The sequence below is a fragment of the Anomalospiza imberbis genome, chromosome 3 (genome assembly GCF_031753505.1).
Source record: "Anomalospiza imberbis isolate Cuckoo-Finch-1a 21T00152 chromosome 3, ASM3175350v1, whole genome shotgun sequence".
In the NCBI taxonomy this organism is placed as follows: Eukaryota; Metazoa; Chordata; class Aves; order Passeriformes; family Viduidae; genus Anomalospiza; species Anomalospiza imberbis.
This window is the reverse complement of record NC_089683.1, coordinates 55,223,053-55,243,137: the sequence shown is the minus strand read 5'-3', so window position 1 is coordinate 55,243,137 and position 20,085 is coordinate 55,223,053. Positions and strand designations below refer to the sequence as shown.

Sequence of the window (20,085 nt, the reverse complement as noted above, 5' to 3'; positions counted from 1 at the left end):
TTATATATGGATTTCAGTAACCAAGTTATTCACCAGACAAAATGGAGACAGACGGCCTGTGGCAGGTGTTCTATGAAAAGTTGAGGCACTTGGGTGATAAGTAATAGGTGTGTGTTGTGCTGATTTAACAGGAAAAAGGATTTTGAGAAATAGTAATGTTTCAGGATGTAATTTGAGTTTACAGAGAGTAGAGATGATTTCCCCAGATCTGATTTACAGAAATTTGTCAGCATAATAGTTTTATTGTGAAAATATTCTATCTAAACTACAGATACTCACTTTAAAATTTCAGACAGAAGTAGTTTTTTCTGTCACATTCAATTTGCTGTCTATATCCTTGATTTTTTTTCCTTTGTCTTTACAGCAATCTTCAGAATTACACTAGTATTTGTCTTACGTTGTTGTTTCAGAACTACCTTATAAATTCTCAGCATCCTATGTAGGAACTTGACAGTGTTTTTATGATGATCTTTCTGTGTTCTGTGCATTGGAAGGAATGGTTACACAACTACAATAATTTTCTCCCAGTATAAAAATGAGTTCTAGAAACTTCAATATTTGAATAAGGACAAGAATGTGTTTAGGAGGGAAATATTACATGTTTGCAAGTCATCAAGTGTATGATGGCATGGATATAAACATGAAGGCTAATAAAATACTTGTTACTTTGAATAGTGACTTCATTGTGTAGATAAAAGGATTCTTATGAATATAGTTTCTATTAGCTTAGGGGCTGCTAGCCACTGTGACATGCCTGTAATTCCCTGGAAACTAGATTTGATAGGCATAGGATTCTTTGGGAGGACACCACTGTCTGCCATTTCTACTCTTGGAGATAAGCATAGATGTTATGTGAATATGTGTATGTATTTAGACACACACGTGTTCATGTACACGTGTAACTAATTTATATTGTCCTGGAGTCATGATTCACTGTCTGGCTCTGAAGTTATATTTATTAAAATATGTTATGCTAATACTTGTATGAGAACATTCCATCACTTGTTATAATCTGGGAATTACACTCGAAATTGAAGTATTGTTGCTGTTTAACGTTCGGCCTTTGAAATGTGCTACTGACTTTCAGAATTATTATGGCACCATCTGCTGACCAATGCACAGACTGGCAATGTCAGTTTGCTCACCTGTTTCCTCCTTGAGAATAAGCTCCCAGTTTAGGAGGAAGCTGAAGCAGAATCACGAGGAGAAAGGCCAATTCTTTCATGGGCTTACATTTGGGAAAAACTTTTACTAGGAGATAATATTACAAAGGCAAAAGTCTGAATCAATACAGATTTAGTTGTCTACTCACCTGAAGTATTGCTTAAGCTTCCTCCATGAACTGTGAAGCTTTAAAAGAAGGAATTGGAGGGGGGGGTGTTTGGCTATATATGGCATAGGATTGTTCTTGGTAGTCTGTTTTTCAACGTGTTACCTTCTAAGCCTGCAATGAAGAGCAATGACAGCAGGAGATCTGCTCTGGTGGTCTTGTCACAGCCTGGGAAACCAATGGACTCTGACAGGCTTCTGCCCTGTGGCTACTGCAGAGACTCACAAAAAAGCCACGTCTGCAGTCTGTCTCTTCAGCCTCTGCAGTTAACCTTGATTTTTGTGCACAGTGATCATCGGGGAAGGAGCAGACAGGAGCAGTGCTTGTCACATTCAGTGTGTGTAAATACATAGGTTTGGGTTAAATTGCTAGATATTGTCTTTGATTAACAATTTTAAAATAGGTGGCTGGATTTTATATGTATATGTATTTATATGTATAAAACCTGTACCAATTTCCTCTGCTTTTTCTGTTGTAACTTTTTTATCATACTCACTAGTTTGCTGAACTTGATCTTTGACTTTTATATGATCTATTTTGTTTTAGGAATATGCTTAAAAATGAATATAATCCAAATTATTAGATTCAGCTTTCAAAGTATGTATGTATAAACACTTCTGTGTATTTATACATACAGAGAACTGATGTGTTTTAGGGTTGATATTTGACTGCAGAACAATATTTAATTGGGAGCTGTATGATGCGAATGTTGCAAATTGATCTAAGCCAACTTTAGAGATGTTTATGCTTTCTTAAGGATCTCAAAACTGAAAACTTCATTCTTTAGTAGAATTTATTCCTTGGTGTTCAGAGCACTCCACGTCTTTTCAATTGTAGTAATCCACTTAAATAATGACTAAAATGAGAAATTGGATTTGCTTTTTGCTTTGTCTGCTAATAGAATGTGTGCAGGCTATATTGGCACCTTCAGCAAAACAATGCTACACAGAATCATGCTATACCACGAGTTTTGTTGTCTACATACCAATGATAAAATACAGGTTCTAAAATTAGCAGAAATCTAAAATAAAGTTATTTAGTTACTACTTTCAGCCAAATTTGAAATATAAATTACTGTACAGAAAAGAACTGATTTAAATTAAAAAAAAAATGTTGTAGTAGCAAGTTCCTCAGACATTACCTACTGTTTCAACTAGATCATTTTACACTCTAAAATATCAATAACTGTTCCAGCTAGGATTTTACTTCTTTATAGCTTTTATATCAACAAATCTTACATGCTGAAAGCAGCAAGCATGAATGATGTGTCCTAACCATCTGTGAAATGTAGATCAGGCTTCTGCTGAGCTTTAGATCAATAATATGACAAGAAATAAACAACTTTATTTGGGATCTTTTTTGCTTTGTTTTAGGCAGTTGAAATACACATGAACTTGTTTCAGGTTTTCATGTATTTTTTTCAGATGTTAGAAATAGTCTTTGATATATTTTTGAATTTTTTTTGTGTGTAGTGCATGTGAGATAAATATTTGGAATATTTATGAAGGTAGTGATTTAAAAAATAAATTATTAATACTATGGTGATCCAGAAAATTACCTAACTTGCACAGACACACATTGGCTTTTAGTGCACTGAGCTGTAATTTATTTCTGTAAAAGTAGGTTGATGTTTTTTTCCCTTTTGCTTCTATGACATGATGGTTTCTCTGTGAATCCTAGTAGACTGACGGAGATAAAACTGTTAAAGCGATTTTTATTTATTGAGATTGCTATGAATTTCAGTGTCAAACTGAAAAAAGAAGAAACAAGTTTAGGGCTGCATTTTCTACTTTTATGTACTCAGAAAATAAGTAATATGAGATCCAGAAATGTATGGAAAAAGGATCTGGATTTGTTTGTGCTGTTAAATAAGAAATACTGTAACAGAAGCAGTGAATTAGAACATGCATCATCAAAGAAAACTTCATTTTATTGCAGTTGGTTTTAATATTGTCTGTGATCTTTGAGCTACATTACTTTTTTCTTTCCCTCTCTCTCTTTCCTTTTTTTTTTTTAAACTTCATGTTATATTTGATATGTCTTCTGTTTCTTGTTTATCTATGGTGGCTGGAATCCTTTTGGTCAGAAAACTACATTTCAAGAATTTATGCTAGAAAGTGGAAGAAAGGTATCAACCAGCTGACCAGTCTATACACCTGAGAGGAAGGAGTGTAAGGAAAGAATGTAGCACCCTTTTCTGCTTTCAGCTGGAAACTCGGGCCAGCACTAAGTTCCTTCTCAGTGCAATAAAAAGAGAGAGGAAGGGATGAATGCAGAGGAGTGAGAATACCTATCTGTTGTCTTCCATTGCTTCCTGGTCAGTACCCTTTTTTGGGGAAGTTGATGGAGTTATAAATGGGGCAGATCATATGCTTCCTGTAAAAGTGGGATTGGTTTTAACAAATTCACCTTCTTGACAGAAACTGTGAAGTGTTTTGCAGTACTTTTTTCCATTCCACCCTCACCTTCATCTTTGCAGTTGAAGTAGTCTTTCAGTTGGCATGAGCCAAGTTTTTGGGAGGATTACAAAAGATACAGCTGTTAGCACTTGTGGTTTAATGTTCATGGGCTTAACGTCAATTGCAAAATCTACCAAGATAATTATTTTCTCTGTTCAGACATTGGTAATCCTTTATTTGAGCATCACCCTAAGGTTCCTTCTCTATAGTCTACTCTTGCTGCAACATTGTTATTGTCCTTTCTCAATTCAAAATGAAACACAATACAAAATTTTTTTGCAATACAAAAAAGGTGAGATAAGGTGAACCCTATCAACCCTATCCTGCTGCAGTTGTTACAGAGCTTACAAAAGATTAGAGGCAAAAATATTCAGTATTCTCATGCTACGTAGTAAGAATAAATGAGAGTTTACTTGATGACAGGAAATCAAGAAACATGCAGTTGAAGTTGAGAATTCTAAATTTGCAATCTGATTTATTTCTTCACTATATCACTTCTGAGATAAATGCTGTCTGCTGCTTGTTTCCTTTAGCTTTCTGGCACACTGTTGGCTGTTACACCAGAGCTGTGTGAGATCATGTGAGGTCTTCACTATCAGGGCATGAGGGAATCGGAAAAAAGCCACTTTCAGAAAACCTGGTTTCTTGATTGCTTGACTTGTGAAGGTAACATCAGAGGCTTTACAAACTACAGTAATACAGGACTCCAGTGTTTTGTCCCTCCCTATCTCTGTTTTTTTTCTGTGAACTACAAAACTGGAGGATCTGACAGAGCATTGAGCTAGGGAATGCAAGACCCAGTTTTGTGTTTCTCAAGGAATAGCTAATTCTTGTAGTAACATGCAACTCTGGAAAAAAGAAATGTATCAAGCTAATGTGGTAGAGAAAGTAGGTATTTTGGGAAGACTATAACTTACACTTTTGGTCAGTGTCCTTGTGTAGTTAACTCATCCACCTCTTCACAGCTAATTCAGAGACTACTGGGAGTATAAAGAAATATACAGGCTCAGCAGAGAGGTGTGCTTCTTTTTGTAGGGATCTCCTGTCTATTCCTCTTTTCTCCCTCTCCCCTCCCCACCCCAAAAAGCACTAAAGTTACAAGCTTATAGGAAATTGAGCTCATGAAAGAAATCCCTTCTGCTGTGGGCACCAAATAAAGGCATTCAGTGAACATGGACAGACCTCTTCACACAGGGGATGTAACAAGTTGCCCTTGCATCTGCAGTATAAAGCTGTAAGTTCTCTTTATAACTTTGATTATGGAAACATGGACACTTGGAGGCGCAAAACCTTTCTTGTTTTGCATTGAGCACGTTTGTGCCACCCACTGCTATTCTAAATTTAATCAGTTACGATATGTAACTTGATATCCTCGGTTTCTTTAATTGTTAGAACAATATCACAGAGATGCATTTACAGGGTGACTTATTTTGCTTAGTTCTAAGGAATTTTCTGGACATGTCTCCTTTTTGACTATAATCAAATTGTGATGTTAATTTTGAGTGTGGTATATAATTTTTTATTAGTTTGTACATGTATTTCATGCATTTCTGCATATTTTGAAAAGTAAAACAAAAAAGTGCAGGAAATACAGTGGCTTCCCTATAACTTCTTTGAAGATTTGTATATCAAGTATTATAAAATTATTTTAGCTACTTTCTGAGAAAAACTTTGGCTCTTTCTTAGAGATGTATGAAAAAAATCACCACCATCTCTATTACTTATGAAACCTCCCGTATGAATTTATTAAGCAGTGTGGATTGTTACTCTCTGATCAGCAGAAGTTTCAATTTTTCTCAGGGAAAATAAGAGTTTGGTTTTCTAGATAGTGTTCATTTTTCATTTTGATAATAAAGTTTTACATTATTATGTTAATGAGATACCTACCATTTGGAAAGAACAGGAGCATTTCTGTGTGAGATAGGTGGTAGCAAAATGTAATTTGATTAGTAGCAGCTTGACAAGTAGCATACTAATATATGGCTTTAAATAGCAAATTCTTTCATCTCAATAGTGAAATGGAAGCCTGCCTTTCAGAAGCCTGTAACCTCTGAGATAAATAGTACTTACATAATGTTTAGTACTTTATCACAAGCTTTATTAGCAGTATTGAAACTTGAAGGGTTTTATAAAAAGTGGTAGAAATGGCTACATAACTGTAATATTTAAGCTAGAAATGAATTCAGAAGTCTCTAGAGTAGCAGTAAAGGTACTAACTTTTAATTCAATTCCCCCTTGGAAAATGCTTTGATTTTAGATAGTGTAGTGTTAAGTGATGAGCAAAAAAAAAACCCCACACACCATTGGAGCTACTTTGGTTTCAAGATGCTAAATGTGAATTTGCCTGGAGATAGTTCAAGGCTCCCATGTCTAGGCTCCTTAATAAGATAACTGTCAAGATGGTGTTTCCATTGGCTCAGTATTGCTCATCTCTTTGGCCAGAATGGCTTCTCTTGTATATTTAGGTATCTATTAACTTCCTTTTTTCTTTCTTTCATCTTAGGGATTGGTTTAGCTTAACTATTTCTGACTGCCTATGAATGTGCTTTGGAAACCTGGAGGTGAAGTGTTGCTGCTGCCTTGTGATCTAAACTAGTTCTCAGCTGGCTTCAAATGCAGCTTAAATTGCTGTTAATTGCATCAAGCCTGAACTCGATAACCCTCTTGACTCTTTTTGGGCATGGCTGAGAGCAGTGGAGTTCAGCAAGAGTCCTGAACCTAAGAGCTTCCTGCCTCTAATGGCATGCAGCGAAGATAATCATAACGGAGAGGGTTCCCATGTTATAAAGATATAAATGTGATTGTAACTAACTGTGAAACTTCAGGCCAGAAAAACAGACCATCAATTTAAAATTAATTGTTTTCAGAAGATTGTAAGTAAATACCCATGACGAATAATGAAATCTAGCCATTATAAACTTTTGTTGGACCCTTGTATACTTATTTTTGTTGGCTCACTTCAATAAATTGGAAAAAAGTAGTTATACTACACTTTTAAAGCAATGCAGCTCAGTACAGTGCCACACAAATAACACCACTTGTTTATTCTAGTTAATATTTTTTTGTATAAATACCAGTAATGTTAAGTTGAAAGGTTATTTTTGCATGTCCTGTTATTACAGTATTGTGATTTATCTTAAATTTCACTGAAGGAAGAGTAAGCAGAAGTGATGAGAGTATAAGAGTTATATATGATTTTATGTTGATTGGTATAAACTTCTTATTAAAACCCAATCTTAGGTTAATTAAAAATGTATGCTCCCCAGCATTATTAGTAATTTCAGCAATATCACTGACTTATAATTTCTCCATTTTTTTATACTCACTGTCATGCTCACCTTCCTTGTGTCCTGTTCTTTGGTAATCTTACTCGTTAATTTCTAATTATTTATTTTACGTTGGTAAGCGTCGCCAAATAGTAGGGGGGTTGTACCTACCAGTTTTACTAGAGAAGGTGGTTGCTCTTCTGAAAATTCATTTTCTGGGTCTGCTGAGGAGCTCAGTAGAAAGAGAACTGAATTACTTCTGAAATAATCTTGGCCAATAACATTAGGAGCAAATGCCTTTCAGTGAGCACACTTGAAATTTTATCAAGGAGAAGGAAACAGTAGATCTTTTATCTGCAGAGCACTAAGTTTTAGCTTACTGGTCTTGTGAACTCAAAACTTGAAAAGAAATATTTCTTTAACCCTAATAAGTCTAATAATATACATGAGGCTATGAATTTCTACAAATTACTGCAAATAATTAGTCAGTAAAAGTAGTGATGATGCATAACAAAACTATTTTTATTGTTGCTTCTTTTAGTGTCAGCTGTGATAATGACAACTGAAGTTGGTTCAGAGACTGAAGTAAAGAAGGATTCTGAGCAGCTGGGACCAGACAAAGCCAAGGACAAGTCTGAAGAAACATCAGAGACTCCAGGAGATCAAAAGTCCAAGGAAACATCCTCTGGAGAAGCTCAAGATTCTTCTGTCCCAGCACCAACTAACCAAAGTAGTCTAAGTAGCCAGAAGAAGGAAAAATCTTCACCTGAAAGCAAGGGTATTTCTCGTTTCCTTCCCCCTTGGCTTAAGAAACAAAAGTCATACACCTTGGCAGAGCCCAAAGATGAGCCCAAGAAGAGGGCTACAGGGGAAGAGCAAGTAATAGAAGAAAGTGAAAGCCAGGCAATAGAGGGGGGGGCTCAGCAAAGAAAGAGCTTGGAAGAAGCAAGGGAAAACCGGCAGAATGCTAAAGCAGATGACAAAGAAAAACACTCCGTTAGTAGTGCTGAAATACAGGTACGTGTGGAAAGGCTCATAGGTACTTTGGAGTAATTTTAATGAAACCTGATTAATGAATTATTTAATTAATGTAAAGCTTTGTTAAGATCATATTGGGGAAAAAATGACAGCTATTCCAGTTGCTAGGTTCCAGTCCTGTTTTTTTGTGAAGTTCCATGTCAATTCTTAACATTCATATTCTAGGGTGGCAAAGGCACATAGAGAATGCTTTGTATGAGAAGGGGCTCAGACGGTTGGCACTGGTCAGCCTGAGGAAGAGAAGGAGGAAGGGGAAACTTATGTATTAATACCTTAATGGAAGGAATGCAGAGTAGCCAGACCCTTCTGAGTGGCAGGCAGTTAGATGACCAAAGGCAAGGCACCCAAATTAAACCCACGGAATTACATTTCAAATTGCAAGAAAATCTTTTACTCTATGGTGATAGGACCTTTCCTTGGGAAGGGACGTGGCCAGGTGGTGATGGTGCAGATGACAGGCCTCCTAGGGTGGTAAAGGGGTGAATTAGACATTGAAACAGATTAACCAGAGATATTGTGGAGTCTTCCCCTATGAAAATATCCAAAACCCAAGTGGATAAGGTCCTGGGCAAATTGCCCTCTGTGGGTATTGGACTAGATCTCAAGAGATCCCTTCCAACCTCAACCATTCTGTGATTCTGTATCACTTGGCTTTCATAAACACGGGGGTTTAGTTCAGTATAATTCTTGGAGCTTCTTAATAAATTTGTTTCTCTTTGGAAGAAAGCCAATAACTCATATTAAAAAAACCCCAAATCTCATTTCAAGCAAAGGGGAAAAAAGGCACCTCCTCTGGTTTGAGAACAAGAATGTCTGGTCCCTAGAAGACCTTAAAGCTTATGCTGGTTATTGTGTTTCCAGTGTGTGCATAAGTTTAATGAATGGTTACTGACTTATTTATTAGTAGCTTATGAAAGGAATGAACAAGTTTAAAATATCCTCCTTTCTGAGTTTATCTGTATTTTATATAGCCTTCCAAAGAAGATGGTAAAGAAACAGAAGTAGAGGAAGTTGCAGAGAAAAAGGAAGAAAAACAAGAAGAAAAAGAAAAAAGGGAGACAAAAGAAGTGCAGACAGCTGAAATTAAAATAGATAACATTCCTCAGAAGTCTCCAAAGAAAATCAAAACTGTGCAGTGTAAGGTGATGCTTCTGGATGGCACGGAATACAGCTGTGACCTAGAGGTAAGGCATCAAGTTGTTATATAAAGAGCTTTTTCTGTAGGGAAAAGAAAACTTGATTTCACTGTACTGAGTGTTTAACGCTATCGCTAGGAGTAAGCTAATGTTTCAGTTTAAAATTCCATCTTTAAAACCATATGAGTTTATTCTTAAAAATGCAGTACACCAGCTGATTATTTGACAGCTCAAACTTGATTATTTTTCTAAAACATTAAGGTTTTCCTGAAGGCAGTGGGACATGTGCTAATAAAGTTTTCTTGAGTTCATTAATTTTTTTAAAGTTATCTCAGCTGGAGACAAATTTAAACTTCTTAAACTTCAAAGTAAATTTTCTTCAGAAAGAAAAATTCCAATACAGCTATAAAACACATATTTATATTCAAAGTTCTCTTCTACTTCCACGTTTTCACAAAAATTGACTGCAGGGTAGTAACCCTGGAAGAGTTGTTTGGGATTTTTTTTTCCATATAAATCAGGATGTTTAAATCAGAATGGTATCTCTGTTTTAATTAAAGGCTATGTGAGTTTTGTCTTCCTGGCCTTTCCCCCATCCTGAAAGGAGACTTAAATGAAGTGGTGACTTACCACAGATCTAAGAATATGCCATTTTGTATTTATAACTGCACTATTTAAGTTTGTCATGATCTTAATCATGACAAGTCATGATTAAGTTAAGTCATTTGCCAAGAAATAAGTTTTCTCATTATTTGCAGTAAGAATTTCCTGTAAGAACAATAGTAAAAGTCATTTAGGAGGGGAAAAAAGTCATGAAGAAACAATTTGTTGTATATGTTCATTTGAATTATTTATAGAACATGAGCAGTGCTGACTGCAATTTAATGGATGAATTCACATTCTTAAATATGCAGAGTTTATGCTCTACTACCATATCAAAATACTTAAAGTCTCAGAAAGCTATATCAACTGATAACTGAAATTTCAGTTTGTGCTTTCTGCAAAAGATCCTAGTAGATTTCTGATACTCTTTTTTAGTCTTCCTTCAATATTTAGTGTTTGGGTAAATGTTGGTTTATTTCTGCTTTTACAAAGTTACTGAAATGATAAAAAATTGAAAAAGCAAAGAATCAAAATTTTTGCAGTCAAAGCCCAGTTTATCTTGGTTGATTTTTGAGAAAATCAGGTTTTAGTTTGGGGCACTTGGCATGATTTTCACATTCCTGATGCCTCTTCCAGTTTGCTATGGACTGTGAACCAGCTTCTTTATATTTAAAATATATATACTTGCTAACGGCAAAGTAAAAGTGAAAAATACCTTGTTTTCATTACTGTAATGGCTTTTGGTAGAATCTTGTCTTTTTCTAATAGCCATTCTAAACCTTCATGATAATCAGTAATAAAATCTGAGCTAATACATTATTGAGGTTTTTTCTGTTTGATTTGGAATCCTATTCCTTTTTTCTTTTAGAACTGCATCAATTTGTATTCACATAAACTAAAAGGAGTGTGAAAGAAAACAAAACATGAAAGCAAAACCTCATTAATTTAGTCTCTGTTAAATTTTGCCAGTTGTTTGTTCCTACTGTATGTGTCTTTCTATAAGGCAATAGCTGGGAACAGGCATAAGTGGAAAGAAAGCCATGATGCAGTAGCTTCAGTTTCAGCACACAGATCAAGGCTGATCAGGATTTGCAGCAGTAACAAAATATTGAGAGTTTTGTGGCATATTAGTAGATAAAATATTATGCAATTAAGTAGTAAAAGTGATGAATCATAATATGAGGACTTAATACTTGAGTTCAGCTATTGTATACCTTAGATTCACTAGAATCTAAGTAGAAAATCTTGAATTAATAGTAATACTTTGTTTCTTAAAAAATAAGTATTGATGCATTATTCTTAGAACATAAGCTGTTTCAGTCAGAAAAGGTTTACTCTTCCTGCTTGAGTATGTTCTAATCAGTAAATGGTTAATGGCAAGAGCTTGAAGATGTGATTTGGAAACTAGTGGAAAAAGGGAGGGTTATGGCTACGTGTGGGAACATTTGAGATGCTGAGACAAATGCCATGGGACCTTATAGAATACACCCACCAGTACTCAGTCAGCTGGCTGGTGTTCCTTCAAGGCCAAACTTGACCGTATTAGAAATGTCCCAGCAGCTAGGGAAACTTCCTGGGATTTTTTTGGGGGGGATTGGAAAAGCAAATGTCATTCTTATTTTCAAGAAACTTTTTTTTAATGCCATCTTAGGTTCTTAAAATTCATGGTTTTGTATGGCCCTTTTAGCAATATTAGGTTGGAGCTCACTTATTTTTGCTTGTAGGAAAAAGCAGTTGCATAAAATCTCACCTATTTGTCATGGTTGTCCAAGTACCTGTTTTTCTCTAGTTTTGTGGTGGTTTTTTTTTTTTTTTTTTTTTAAGGAAGATAAATCCCCTAAGTAATTGAGAACTCTTAGGCTTGTTCTGCACTTGTGCAATTACAAGCCTGCACTTTAAGACTTCATACTCTTTATAAGAGCAGATGAGTTCAGGTACAATATCCCTAACATTTCCTATTAACAGCTTCTAAAATAGCAGCTCTTCTGTTACTGCTCATTGAATTCCATGATGTATGCCAGTTATTTAGTCTGACATCTCTCTTAATTTTCTTCTATTTTTCCTTATTTTAAAAAGCACTCTTAGTATAGATTATGATAGATGAAGGGTTCTGACAGGTTTTTTAACTTTATTTCCATTATCTTTTTTGTCCATCCATCCTGCTCCTAATTTTTCCTGAGAGAACAGAATATCCACTGACACTAGTCTGTGTGCTTAGGAAGAAATGCCATTTCAGTAGACCAGAAACTGCTCTCTAAACTCCCGTCCACGTGATAGTTAGATTTCTATCCTGCTTATATTCCCTTTTGCTTTGTGAGCTTAATTTTGTTTTAGACACATTTGTGGTTATGTTTCTTCAGCTCCAGTGATTTAAAACATTTCAACAGACTTAATTTTTTATAACATGATTTTGAATTTTGAATAGGGAAAGAAGGAAACATTGTTTCATATAATGTCTTGTACAAAACCCAGTTTTTGCACATACGCAACCACCTCCTCCCCCACTTTCCATTCCCCTCCAACACTCAAGCTGATTTTGTTTCTTATTTTGCAAACTAACATTTGGTACATATTAAATTAGAATAATTTCTCAAAGATGACTGAAATAGATGTTTTTTTTCCAAGCTTAAAAAATTTATATTTCAATTCAGGAAAATACTGGTGAGCTTTTACAGAATATGTAAAACAGTTGTATTAGAAAAGAGGAGGCTACAGTTTTTGCTTAAGGTTGGTGTTTAATGACAGTGCATCTGGAATTAGCTTTTTTAAAAATGTATCACCTCTGACACTTAGACTAGGCAGCAAAAGCTCTGTAGAGGTTGTTCTGAACCAGGCTCTCCATGCTCCACTGAACATTTTTAGAAATTTAATATTTGCGAAGTGACAAGTGGATATCCTAACTAGCTGTAAATTGAGTTCAGCTGTATTCTGAAACATTTAAATTCCATAGTATGAAGCTGAAATAGGCAGAGGGATTAATTTAAGTGAATTGGTGAAGTTCTGTAATTGTAATGTGGCTGAAAAGCAAATTTGTGCCTGTTGACATACTTGTTTTCTGTCCTGGCTACCACAGATTGGGTTTTGTAATAATAATCTTTATATTCTCAAGGATCTTCTTGTCTCAGTACAACCAGATCCCCTGTAAGCAAGAGCTTAATGCTACATTATTGTCAGCTGAAAAAGACACAGATGGAAGTATGGAAATAGGTTTTGCATAAAGAAATAGTATATAATGTCACTTTTTTTTTTTTTTTGTACTCTGGAATCTTCAGATGGGAGTTTTTGGAGCAAGTATATGTAAGAAATTGAATATATATGTACTATTTAAGAAAAAAATTACAAACCTGCAAAAATTGCAATCCAGTTAATAATTGTAGCTAAAAATTTGCATGTATGTGCATTTTGTTCTAACTTGAACTAGATCAGTTTATTTTGGATGAATTAGGTACATGTGCAAACTTAGCATCTATTATGTTAATAAAAAAGGGATTTATTACAATTTAAAGTGTAGTTGATATGAAATTGATGTAACTTCTGCCTAATGAGGCGTTTTCTTGGAATCTGTATTGAGTTAAAGCACCTCTTGGAAAATAGAAGTCTATGTGACATACAGGTTGCATTGAGAAATATATCAGAGTGAACAAAAACTGGTTTCTGTGACAAAATGTTCTGAAAGTGAATTCCTGTGGTGAGTGGTGCAGATTAGAAATGGGTGGGAGGTGCTCACTTGGGAAGCATATAGCTTTAAGATGTTGAGATAGTATGCTTATATATGAAATTGTGGGGAAAAAAGAAAAGTTCACTCCTGGTGAATTAGCATGTTTTTAATGGGATATTAAAGCAACTTTGCAAATGACTATAATTTGATGCTGTTCTTCCATAGTTCAGAATTTGTCATTAAATATTTCTGTAGGGAGTACAGGTGCATTTGAACCTTTCTTGTTTCTTTGCCACTTGGGTTGTATGCATTGGTAATTACTTTAAGTTCTTTTTTACCGCCAGCTAGTGTTATTTGACAGTGGAGTTATTTCTTCTAGCTTGTTTTTGCATGTCTTTCCCATTGCCCCAGGCATGCCTGACATGGTTGATCTTTAGATTTCAGTATAAAGTAAATCTCAGATATTTGTCTTTTTTGATGTTACTTTGTAAATTAATTTATCACCTCTGAAAGTCATCTATTCTTTCCCCGAGAACTCTTTATTTTGCCTTAGTAGATCTTCTGAGTGATGTGAACTTGACAGTTTGAACTTAAAGTCAATAATTCTTTATCTGTGGAACTGTTTGAACAGATATTTCAGTTTCTTTTGTGATTATTTTCTTTTTACTTCTCATTTGTCTTTGTACTTTCATTAAAGATGCAAATTTGAAGGACCTGGTTTGTAATCTTTCTGGAGTATGGCTTCTCCAATATCCTTGTCTGAATGCCAGTGTAGATACAACACCTAAGTTACTCCACTGTTGCCTAGGGAAGTCCATGACGAGAGAGCTAAACCGTGTGCTAGGTGAAACCTGTTCTTCAGTTCTTTGTAGCTTGAAATTCTCACTGTAGTGTTTTGTGGTTTTTGATCTTTCCCAGAAATGAACTGCATTCTGTTCACCAATGCAAAGATGCTGATTGTAATCTTGCATGGTTTATAAAATGTGGTCTGTAAATAATTACTCTGCATCTTGGCTATTTGCTTTGGGGAAGTAAAATTTGAGTGGGAGTAGCATTATGAAGATTTATACCAGCCACTCTTCAAACTTGCTTTATATTCTTATTTTGGAAGCTGTAAAGTTTTGTAAGGCAGCAAAATATCCTCCATTACAATGTTATATTAAATTCCTTTAACTTTAGTATTTTAGTTCTTTAAGTCCGTAGGTTCCATATTAATAAAATAGATTGATTTTCTGTGCTTTGTTGCTTTAAAGGAATCTTCTGAAATAAATCACTAAATAATATTGCATGCAAGTACTATACTAAACAGCATGAGTTACATGTACATAATATGTGCATTCATAGAGCATGAGGAATTATTTTCATTATTTTAAGCTTAAAACTATTGTAACTCTTAAAGATAACACCTACTAAGCCTCAGAATCTTCAGAGTAATATGAATGCCTGGAGAGATGGAAAGAGGAAGAAGTTATTGTTGAATAGTTCTGGAGGAGCATGACTTAAAACAACTTTCACAGGCTGTGAACTGTTAAAAAACTTTCAGTTACCTATCATTACTTTAAAGAGAGTTAAAGGAATAACAGGCTGTAAGTTTATCACAGACAGTTCTCAAGGTATTGAGGATGAAAGCTAATGAGTGGTATTTGCCAAAGACTGTGAATATTTGTGCTTGCTTGAAGTGACAGAACCATATTAAAGGATAAAATTACCTTGGTTCATGATTCAATAGTGTAATATTTGAGATGTAATGGCAGTTGAGTTTTAATAGCTTGAATGGGCAGACTATTGGACTTAATTTTTAGGAGCAATTTAAATTTTTTAATACAGTGCAAATGATGAAATTTTGACCTACTCCTTTCCTGATAATTGATCTCTGTGGGAGGTATAAATTACTAATATGTTACTGTGAACTACATGTATTTCTTGCTTTTGTGGAGGAAATAAACTTGCTTTTTCCCTCTTATTCTGTGGTTTTGTAGATGTGAAGAAACTCTGTCACTGAATTTGGGATCTGCAATAAAGACTAGTTTAGATTTTCTATTTGAAATATAAACTGTGTTTTAGTAGGGAATAACACAGTTCGAAGAAACAAAAAGAAGTGCTAAGTGCATAATGATTGCTAGTTAGAAGCAAATGAAGATCCTATTGGGTTTGTTTACTGCATTCAGTCAGTGGTCTAATTAAATATTTATGACAAAAGGCATTTAAAGGATGCCAGCACTGACCGTATTTTATGCACGTATGAACAAGTGAAATATATCAGAGTTGACACAGACTCTATGGTTACTTAGTTTGCTAATACAAAGTAAAAATATGTTTGCTCAATGTACAATTAAGATCAGTCTTTAACCCTGAATTAAGAAAACTCTGAATGAAGCTGATATGGAACAGATGTTTAATTGTAGCTGAGTTTTGATTTGCAAATCTTTTTCTGACTGCTCAGATGTCTAGTCTAGGTTTATTCAAGCACTTAGTGGTCTGTTTAAAGTATGACATCTTTTATTTAGAAAAAGGAAAATAGGGATGATGTTAAATTTGGCACATTCTTAAAATATTTGTCTAGATTCAACAGACACCACTGAAAGTAATGTTTATGAGTGAAGTCATCTCAGTCTCTGGGGATTTTTTGCCTTCCTCTGCAGCATTGAGCACGGCTCCTTGCCAAGGGCTCCTTTGGGCCATTCTGCCTATGTTCTCTCCTGCTGCTTTTGCGCCTCCAAGGCACCACTCATGCCCTTCCTCTCTGCCTTTCTTTGCCACTCCAAGTTTGTAGCAGGCGTGAACTCCTGTATTTCCTTGGTTTGGTTTTCCCCAGGGTTCTTGTTTGTACAAGGCACTCTGATTTGCTGCAGCAACGGGAGCTGGCACTTTTCAGCTCTCCCTGCATGAAATACAAGTGCAGGCCAGGCATGAGAGCACTTTTCATGCATCACTGGCCAAGAAGCACAGCAAAGCAATTTTTTGCAGCCAAAAAATGTGCTTGTCATTGATATGCATCATAATTTTGAAAACAACTCAGGCTATTGCACATCTCCTCCTCGTTTGTGTGTGACCAGTACCAATCCTTATTCTTCAAGTCTCAGGAAAAAAGGGACTGCCTGGTTCATATTCCGACTTCTCCTTTCTGTGGCCTTGCCTTTGCCAGAGTGCAAGGGATGTTTTGATTTTTTAAACAAAACTGAAGAGTGCATTAGCCTGGGCCGGGCTACAGAATTGCATTGTGTTAATGCCTGTGAGCATTGCCTCTTAAACTGATTCAGAAAAATAAAATGAAATTGAATCCTTTTTCCTCTTGTAAATATGTGTCTTTGAAAATGTTTTTGGAGCTGAAAAAATCCTGGCATTTCAGGCAAATACCAGTCTCATAGTTAATCAGTTTCTATGTACTGCTCCTGTGCTTGTGTGTAGACACTTGTGCTTAGCCACTTTGGAGATGGACCCTCACTCTGATGTAGTACTGTTGTTCTCAAATGTTGTAAAATGTTTTACTACATTTCTCCAAGGGAAATGCCTCAATCATTTCTAAAAATGAATGCAAGAAGAAAAAAAATCTCTGGGGAAATAATAGGTATTGCACACTTCAAAAAGTCACTCAGTTTGGAAGCATGTCCTGCATTCGGCTAAGGGTTTGATCTCTGAAGAGATATGTGGAATTCTGCAATTCTATGGAAACCCAGATTAACTGAATAGACACAGAAAACTTAAAAACTGTATTTGTTTTTGTTGGCTTTTTTCCCCCAAAATTTCTTTAAATGGCTGAATTAGTTTGAGATAATCCACAGCTCTCATGTCCATCAGATGGTACATGCCTCCTTCCCATACAGAGATATTCAATGCCTAGGCTGGGATATGATTGCCCATTCAATCCTTTTTGCTAGTGCAGGGCTGGGAAGACATGTTGAGATTTCCCTCTGCTTTTACTGCTACAGAAACAAGAAAGAAGGAATAAGAATAGGATAGATTGTTTCAGGTGGAAAGGACCTCCAATGGTCATCAAGTTCAGCTGCCTGATGACCAACCCTTTGAGGTAAGGAAGCACTCATGCCACAAGGGCTGACCTAAAGGTCCAAATGACTTTTAAACACTGACATGCTTGGAGCATCAGCCACCTCCTAGGAAGCTATTACACTGGTTAAATCACCCTTGTGGTAAAGAAATGCTTCCTAATGTCACATCTAAACCTTCTGTGGTGCAGCTTTGGCCTGTTCCCACATGTCCTGTCACTGATCCCAGGGAGAAGAGCTCAGCATCTTCTTCTTCACCTTCCTCAGGAAGCTGTAGGGAGCAATGAAGCCACCCCTCAGCCTCCTTTTCTCTAACTTTAGACAAGCCCAAAGTCCTAAGTGAGTCCTCATAGGACATTCCTTCCAGCCCTTTCCCCAGCTTTGTTGGTGCCTTCTGGACATATTCAGGGACCTTTAAGAAGGATGTGCTTCTTAATTTGTGGGCCCCAGAACCACTCCCAGTACTCGAGGTGTGGCCATACCAAAGCTGAGTGCAGCAGGATAATCACCTCTTTTGTCTGAATGGTTGAACGCAGGGTTTGATGCATCCCAGGATGGGGTTTGCCCTCCTGGCTGCCCAGGCTCTCCCTGCTGGCTCACACTGAGCTGCTGCTGACCAGCACTCCCAGATCCATTTCTGCAGGGCTGATCTCCAGCCACTCCTGTCCCAGTTTATACTTGTGCCCAACATTACTCTGTCCTAGGTGCAGACTCTGGCATTTGTTAAATTTCATGCCACTGACTGCCCAATGCTCTGATCTATCCACATTGCTCTGTAGGGTTTCTCATCCCCTAAGGGAGTGAGTAGCACCTCCCACTTGAGTATCACCAGCAAACTTGCTAGTAGTGCATTCAACTCCTGCATCCCTATCATAGATAAATGTATTGAACAGAACTGGTAGCTGTGAATGTTTATATTGCATGAGTAGTTGGCAACTCTTATATAGCCAAACAACCCCGATATCGTAATTCCCAGTTGCATAGAAATTTCCATTGTGTATGTCAGCTGCAATTGCTTTGCTTTTGTTGGCTCTTTTTTTGAGAAGGACATAAAGTACAGAAAAATGCTACCTCTGGTTTTATGAGGTGGTTGCATTATGAGGTGGCATCTGCAGTGTCTAAGTACAAGCTTGAAATTGGTACTAGAATAACCTTGGTTATATGTGTTCTTTTTATGTTCTCACTTAAAAGAAAGCATAACTTGGCAGCAATACAGAATACTGCTGATCTGAGTACTCTTGTGTTATAACAGCTGGCGCTGTCTCTTGGTATAGCTAGGTTGAATGTGCTCCCCTTCTTGTGAAAGCAAGGATGGACTTACGCTTTTACTGATATTTCTGCATTCTAATTTGGAACATGAATATTTGTTGTGCTATGAACACATATGTGTGTATATATGGATGCATAAATGTATACTTTTGCATACATATAATAAGAATAGTGATTATAATTTACACATTGGTTGTGATTATCAGTTGACATCTCAAACACCTGGTGGAAAATGAAATGGAATCCATTTTAAAAAATAACATACTGTGCAAACCATGATGATGACTTCTTAAGAGTGCCCTGCTCTATTAAAATATTTCTAGCTTCTGAACAGTTATCTTCAGTTCATGTTTAGAGATTTTTCTACTAGGAACATTAATTTTTCCAGAAAAGCAATCATATAATTTAAACTGTCTAGTAATGCCTGTCCCCAAATGGTTTACAAAGATATTTCACTTGAAAAGTTTGGTTTTGCAAATTAAATACTCTTTTAGATTTTTAAAACTATATCATTCTATACACACACACACAAACACATATACATATATGAATTAACTCAGAGTCTTTGAATTCTTCAAGTAGGATCTTATAATGAAAACCATTGCTGGTACTGAGAGGCTTCTTATGCTTTTGAATCCATAACAGAGCTCTATAAATACTAGTTGCTGATGATATAATGTCTTTTCATTTTGCTGCTGTCTAGAATGTAGACTCACAGACTTGGGCTTTGTGACATGGTAAAGCTTTTCATTATGTGGAAGAACCATGAACTGACAAAAAGATGTTTAAAGATGCTGCTTAGTATATCCAAGTTCTTTGTTTATTATGACTTCCTAATAAGAAACTGTGCAATATTTTACAGTTATACTTGCCATATATTTCCTGTAGATGTGCCTGCTTTCTGTTACTGTATGTCAAAGACTTGATATTAACTGTGGGGTTTAGTATATACACCTTTTAAAAAACCATCTGATTCCAGATGGGGGCTTGATATGATAGCATATATTATTTTGCACTAATCTATAGATTTCCTTTACTGAAATTTGTATAACTGAAGCTTGCATGTGCAAGATGTGATCACTGACCTGCACATTGACTTTGGGGAAAAAAGTGGTACCTATTATTACATGCATCTAAGATTCGTTGAACTCTCTCTTGCTTATATTTTTTCTGCTTTCAATTTACCGCTTTTCTATATTGGTGATTTTTTTTACTAAGCTGAAGGTAAAGCTGTCAAGAAAATTAGGTGGTTACTTCAGATGCCTAGAGGAAATAGTATTCTTTCCTGAGGAGTAAGATTTTTTGAAAGTACCAAACAGACT

General features: G+C 35.9%; 1 protein-coding gene across 29 annotated transcripts in view; it reads left to right on the top strand.

The window, feature by feature from the left end:
* The window catches only part of EPB41L2 (erythrocyte membrane protein band 4.1 like 2), a 132,151-nt gene that overhangs the window by 66,320 nt on the left and 45,746 nt on the right, over window positions 1–20,085 (top strand). For all 29 annotated transcript variants that reach the window (XR_010997251.1, XM_068184438.1, XM_068184464.1 and 26 more), the window contains exons 3-4: window positions 7,597–8,072; window positions 9,065–9,277. Coding sequence is in view for 28 of the 29 variants with exons in the window: in XM_068184438.1 (XP_068040539.1) it covers window positions 7,597–8,072; window positions 9,065–9,277 (689 nt within the window). In the remaining variant the exon portion in view is untranslated. The remainder of the gene's footprint in view (window positions 1–7,596; window positions 8,073–9,064; window positions 9,278–20,085) is intronic.